At 45.3% G+C, this 6,921-nt stretch overlaps 1 protein-coding gene across 1 annotated transcript; it reads right to left on the bottom strand.

Annotated features, from left to right (window-relative positions):
- Positions 1 to 1,081: 1,081 nt before the first annotated feature.
- LOC139070240 (uncharacterized) lies at positions 1,082 to 6,010 on the bottom strand. Its single transcript, XM_070551964.1, has 2 exons — positions 5,993 to 6,010; positions 1,082 to 2,463 (listed from the first exon to the last, which is right to left on the bottom strand). Exon 2 carries the CDS (start codon positions 2,255 to 2,257, stop codon positions 1,181 to 1,183), a length of 1,077 nt encoding a protein of 358 aa, XP_070408065.1. The 5' UTR covers positions 2,258 to 2,463; positions 5,993 to 6,010; the 3' UTR covers positions 1,082 to 1,180.
- Positions 6,011 to 6,921: the final 911 nt, after the last annotated feature.

The raw sequence follows: 6,921 nt of genomic DNA, 5'->3' as shown, positions 1-6,921 counted from the left end.
ATTCAGATGCCTCTGCAGTTTGCAGTGGGAGAGATGAATCCAGGAGGGTCGTTCAGCGATCTTGACCGCAGTGAGAGTGGCTAGCAGGACTTGGAACGGGCCTTCCCACTTAGGACTGGTCCAGTTCTTTCTTTTAATGACTTTGATGAAGACCCAGTCTCCTGGCTTGACGATAGGTGTGTTTTCCTGTAAAACAGAAGAAGAAAGAGGCCAGGTATTTGCAGTTTGGGACTCTTTGCACAAAATGATCTTTTTCATGTAGTCAGCTAAAGTCAACTCTTCTTCAGCCTTCTGTAAGTCTTTGTCAACTAGAGGTAACTTGTAGGGTCTGCCATAGACAATCTCAAAAGGAGTCAGACCTGAACCTGTAGGTGTAATCCTCATATAGAGTTTTACCAAGTCTAAACATTCTGGCCACGGTCTTTTTGTCTCTTCCATGCATTTCCTGAGTCTACTCTTTATGGTCCCATTATTTCTTTAAACGAGACCAGCGCTCGCGGGATGGTATGCGCAGTGGTTCTTTAGTTTAATGCCCAAATGGGCAGCCATGTTCTGGATTACGTCATTTACAAAATGTGGGCCATTGTCCGAGTAGATCAGTTCCGGGATGCCATGATTAGCGATGATGGTTTTGCATAGAGCTTTTGCCACTGTTAGTGCATCATTTTTAGCAGATGGAATAATTTCAACCCATTTAGAAAAAGCATCAATGATTACCAAGCAGTATTTGTAGGATGCACTTTGTGTCAGTTCAATGAAATCCATGTGCAAAACCTGAAAGGGTTGTGACGGCTGGGGAAACTGTCCACGTTTGGGTCGTATATTTCCCTGAGGATTGTGTTTAACGCAGGTTAAACAAGACCTGCAAAAGTTTTTGAGGTAGGACTCAAGGTTGTAAGTTGTGAAATGCTGCTGAATTAAGTGAGTCACCCCCCCTGTTGACACGTGACAAGGCCCATGTGTCAAAAGGGCCGCAGCTTTGAACAACGATTTAGGTAGGACAGGTTTCCCATTCACAACAAAAAGCCCATCTTGTGACAACACGGCACCCCTTGTTTTCCACAAATGTTTTTCTGCAGCCGGTGCATGTGACTGCATGTCAGCCAGAACAGCAGTTTCCTGTACAGCGAACAGGTCGGAACAGCCAAAATCACCCTGGGCTGCAGCTTTAGCAACCTGATCAGCCAACCTGTTCCCACAGGAAACTGTCTTTCCCAGAATCGTGAGCTTGACATTTAAAAAGCGCGAGAGAGGAAGGCAGAAGAACAGCTTTAAGGAGTCTAATTAAAAGCTGAGAGTGTGTAATCGGCTTCCCCGTAGAAGTGACCATGCCTCTGCGTTCCCACTGTTTAGCAAAACAATGAACTGTAGAAAAGGCATATTGGCTGTCTGTGTAAACCGTGAGAGGTCTGTCAGAGGCAAGTTCACATGCTCTTGTCAAAGCAATGATTTCAGCAGCTTGTGCAGAAAAATGTGATGGCAAAGATTTGGCCTCAATAATTGTGTCAGGCAACTGTACAATGGAATAGCCCGTTTGAGTAACTCCAGTAACAGTTTTAGAGCTTGAGCCATCCACGAACCACACCAATCCATCAGGGAGAGGCGTGTCCTTTAGGTCAGGCCTGGGCAGCTGTAAGCTGTCAGTTGCCTCCACACAGTTGTGAGGGTCACCATCCTGTGGAGTGGGCAGCAACGTTGCTGGATTTAAAGTGTTGCAGCGTTGGATGGTGATGTGAGGCTGTGAAATCAAAAGTGCTGTGTAGCTGAGAGTGCGGGCTGGAGACAGGAGACCCAGTCTCCCTTGCAGCAGGAGCACATCAACAGCATGAGGAACAAGGAGAGTGAGAGAGTGAAACAAGACTACGTCAGCGGAGCAGGAAACAGCTAATGCTGCAGCAGCAATAGCCTGTACACATGCAGGAAGAGCCAAAGCAACTTGATCCAACTTCTTAGAATAGAAAGCAATTGGTCTGTGTTTTCCACCATGCAGCTGCAACAACACTTGAGTCATGAATCCGTTTTTACAATCAACAGTCTGCACAAAAGGCTTTGTGTAATCTGGCAACATCAAAGTTGTGCTGGAATGAATGTCCTGTTTTAATGACATGAAAGCAGCTTCTGTGGCAGCTGTCCATGTGAGCTTGTCTTTCATCTCTAGTTTCTGACCATGAATCATTTCAGACAGAGGCTGTGTTTTCTCAGCATAATTAGGAATGTACTGCCTGCAGTAATTAGCCAAACCGAGAAATTGCATCATTTGTTTCTTAGTCAAAGGTTTAGGTGTGTTCAAAATCGTGTCTCGTCTGCCTTGTTGAATCTGTCTCCCTTCTCCTGACAGGGTGTGGCCTAAGTACTGGACAGATGTTTTAATCCATTGTAGCTTCTTCTTGCTAACCTTGTTTCCAGAGTTATGAAGATGACGTAACAGCGTGAGAGAGTCTGCCAAGCAGGACTCGGGGTCATCTGAAGCAACAAGATCATCGTCAACATAAAACAAGGATTTGGGATTTATCAGAGCACTGAAAATCCGCCAAGCAGTTAGTGATTGCTTGCGTGAAAATGGTGGGGCTGTCAGCAAATCCCTGAGGCAGACGATTGAAGGTGTACTTGGTGTTTTTATAGGTGAAAGCAAACCAAAACTGTGAGTCTGGGTGCACAGGAATGCTGAAAAAGGCATTACTCAGGGCAACGACTGAAAAGTATTTCCTGGACGGCTTCAGAGAATTTAGCAAAGTGTGTGGATCAGGCACATTTGGTGCACGCGTCTGCACAGCTGAATTTACCATTCTGAGATCTTGAACCATGCGCCATGTTTTCCCATCAGCCTTTTTAACAGGCCAGATGGGCGTGTTACAGGGAGAATCAGGGCAAAGCCTGATGATGCCTGCCTGCAACAAATCAGAAATTACTGGTTTGATGCCTTGTTCAGCCTCCGGTGACAAAGGGTACTGTTTAACTCTAGGTCTAAAGTACGATTTAGGAGTGATCTGTACAGGAGGGATAGAAGTCAGGAGACCAACATCTGTGGGGCCTTGTGACCACAAGGCGGGTGGGATTTGTGCGAGCTGATTTTCATCCTCCTCACTGAGGAGGAGCGTTTCTGAAAATCACTGCAAAGGGTCAACAGCAGGCATGCAGTGCAGCAGAACGAGCAAAGGGAGGCGGTATAAGCCCGTGCTTGGGCTATACTGCCAATCATCAGAATCATGAAAATGAGTAGAAACAAAGTCAGAAGCTCTAGTAGCTTTCTCAACCATGTGACCCAAACATTCCAACCGGGTGGAGCTATTTCTAGTTAAAGAAATATGAGGTGGGGTAGACACATCATGAAAAGGTGTAACCACGGTAGGAAGCAACACTGAAGCGACAGAACAAGCATCACCATCGGTAATTAGGTGTGTGGTGGACAGCACAACAGGGGAATAGGAGAAAAATGAATCCTGATAAGTGTGGTCAACGTCAGGCCTGAGAGCCATCGTCACGTGCAGTTTGATGATGGGCATCTCAATTTTAGAAGGATTTGGGAGCACTGACAGTGCAGTGTTCATGAGGAGCTTTGATTGAGCCAAGTCGTCAATCACAGGGCGCAGGGAGTAGTACACTCCCTGTGAATCAGGGTGGTCGCTCTGCAAAAAACATTCCTCACTTTCATCTGTACGAATAGCACGCATACCATTCCCAACGGGAACGACTGATATTTTGAACGCGGACATCAGATCTCTGCCCAAAAGATTGAGTGGGCAGCTGGGGGCCACGACCACAGAGGCTCTTTTTCTCCAACCTGTTACGGGATCCACCACAGACACAGGTTTAGACAGTGGGGAGCGGGTGAGAGCTCCGTCTGCAGATTTAACCAAAATAGTATTTCTAGACTCAGGGAGCTTTATTCCCGAAGAAACAACAGTCCGACATGCTCCCGTGTCGCAGAGAAACTCTAGGGGGCGACCTTGAATCATAAGTTTAATGAAAGGTTTTTCTGTTAACACAGTGAGCAAATCCCAAGCACCACAGCAGTCCACCACAGATGCATCATCCTGATCCTCCCTACAAGCGTCTCCTAGTCAGTGTTGGGAGTCAGCTCCAGACTCCTGTCTGGAACGGTGACCATCAGGTCGACGGGGGGTCCGGGATTTATTAAATCCGCCCCTGCCACCCCTTTCTCTATTTTGGCCTCGTGAGGCAGAGGGACAATTATGTGAAATATGGCCAGTTCCACCGCAAGTCCAGCAGGTGGGGCCATTTGAGCTATTTTGAGCTCTCCATTTCCCTTGGGCTTCCTGACCACGTCTCCGAGGCTTAAAGCCTTTCTGAGCGTGTCCCTGCTGATAAAAGATGTCACCGGCTTCCTCCTCAGCTTCCTGGCCAAGGAACACTTGAGTGTCTGGGGAAGAGTTTTCAGATTTTTTCTTTTTCAAAAGAACTTTTTAACTCAGGTTTTATATCTTTCCCTTTCTTTTTATAAGATGTTCCTGGTTTCTCATCAGTATCACTCACAGAAGGTGGGGCAGAGGCACCACCGATATCATTCACAGACGGATACAGATTAGGCGAAAGGGTTCCCTCAGCAGGCTGTGGAGCCTGGTAGGGAGGGGGAGGCGAGAGTGATAGATCATCACTCAGCTTTTTCAGGACATAAGCATCCTCCTCTGAACCTTTTTCACTGCTCTTTTGATGGTCTTTCTTTTTCTGAATCCCTGCCTTTCTTTTTTCTGTCTCCTCCATCCACAATTTTGCAATCTTCAATTTTTCTTCTTTCCTTGACTTATCCTTTCCAGCTGCTGTCAGAACTTTTGCCTCATACACGAGCACTAAATCCTTCCATTGCTGTCCCTTCAGTTTACCATCAACTTTGTATTTCTTATTCCATTCTTTCATATATTTTAGGCTATTAGGGAACCTGTTATACATGTATTTTAAATCTCCCTCCAGTTGTTCAGCTGATGTGATATTTCCCATTTTAGCTCAGTTGCAATATTTGAGTTATATTAATTGGTCTGGTAAGATCAGCGGGGATAACACCGTACAGTTCCAGAAAGATCAATATTAGTAATATGATCAATGCAATGTTGGTAACGAGTAGAATTGTGAATTTAGAAATCATAGATTAAACTGTTTATTTCTATGTTATGGCGTCGGCGGTGATCGTATAGTTTTTAGTCTTGTGTCCCTGCGGTGTCTATTTTATGCACCTATATTTTGAGCTCATACGCTTTCCTGATCTAATGACAGAGCAAAAAACCTTTAAAATCCACACAGCCGCTCCTTGCAGTGCCCGTCCACACCGTTCGTTAACACAGTCAGGTTTCAGGTGTGAAATGGCATGCACAGGAACAATATACTGTGCCTATTATTCCTTGTACCCACTTATTGTGAGATACTTCTCCTTTGATTCTGCTGTTCTGTATTTTTACTACCGGCCTGGCGTTCTTTATCTCCCAGGAGGTGGTTTTAGATTTTCTCAAAATCTAATCCGTTACAACCTTGTCCAACCCTTCGCTTTATTTCAAACTATTTCATAGCGGCATTACTCCGGACAAAAGGCTCAATACCCGACTCTACGTCAGCAGTTTAAAGCGTCCTTTAAACCTGAACAGCAGAATTTACCCTCTCTGTCTAGGACCCTTAGTTTTAAAAGTGGAAAAGCGTAAACCAGAGTTATCAAAGTTTTCAACTTACAAACTCCCCCCTGTGCGAGCGATTCAGACTGAGTCGATCGCACGGGAGACGGCAGAAGAAGGTGTCCGGCAGAGCTAAGTCAGCTGGCCAGTGGAGCAATTCAGCAGCCTGGACTTTCCAAAAGGATGGCGCCTTGCAGCCCTCCGGCGAAGACCTCCCGCGCCGGAGCTCCGTGCGTCGAGTCACGGCACCAGAAATGTTGGGTTATTTTAGCAGCAGAGGTTACCTAGAGTGAATCACAAGCACAGGTGGAAGATATATAACTTTTATTTTGTCTCTGCAGAGGGAGAAATGCGAAAACCAAGAATGAACCAACCCAGTGTGGAGTTCAGAAGATCTCAAAGAGCTGCTCCTTCTGTGAGCCTTTTATTCAGTTACAGAGTTTCATAACACATTCCTTTACTAGTGATAAGTGACAACTTTATCCGGGAAGTTATTTTCTTTCCTCTTGGTGTTCCAGGCTTTAGGCCAAACCGGGAGTTCGACTATCTGGTGGATGACCTTCAGCAGGGTCGATCTGACCCCAGTAAGGATACATGAACTTTGGATACATATTGCGGATGTTCCCCAATAAATGATAAAAAATACAAACGTAAGTAGGTACGTGTTAACTGTGATTACGTGAGACTATGACCTTCATCATTCATCATGTGAGGATACAGAAAGTGCATTACCAGCTTTTCTCTATCAATGACTCCATTCCTTTTTGTGGTTGTAGGGGCTGTTGATTGGAGCACACTAAAACAACCCTGACCTCTCTAGGACATTCAGAAGCCAAGTTATAAGCCCACAAATGTGTAACTGGACTACTTCTTTAAAGTGACACCAGATCCGGTGACCTTTGGGACATGGTTTGACCCCCTTAGGAAACTGCGATCATCATGAAACGTTCAGATCACTTACAACTCAATAGATTCTACCTTCCTGTATTGTTTCAGCCTGATTGGACCTTGTTTTCACACAAATGAACCCAGAATGATGTGAAATTGTGCTTCGTGCAACATAATTCTGGGTGCCATTTAAAAACCATAAGTGCTAATGTCTCCATTCCTGTTTGTGGTTGTAGGGGCTGTTGATTGGAGTACACTAAAGCAAACCTGATCGCTCTAGGACATTCAGAAGCCAAGTTATAAGCCCACAAATGTGTAACTGGACTACTTCTTTAAATTGACACCAGATCCGGTGACCTTTGGGACATTGTTTGACCCCCTTAGGAAAGTGCTATCATCATGAAACGTTCAGATC

Source organism: Nothobranchius furzeri, chromosome 6 (assembly GCF_043380555.1).
Source record: "Nothobranchius furzeri strain GRZ-AD chromosome 6, NfurGRZ-RIMD1, whole genome shotgun sequence".
Taxonomy (NCBI): Eukaryota; Metazoa; Chordata; class Actinopteri; order Cyprinodontiformes; family Nothobranchiidae; genus Nothobranchius; species Nothobranchius furzeri.
Note: the sequence above shows the minus strand (reverse complement) of the source record. Positions and strands in the feature narration are given on the sequence as shown.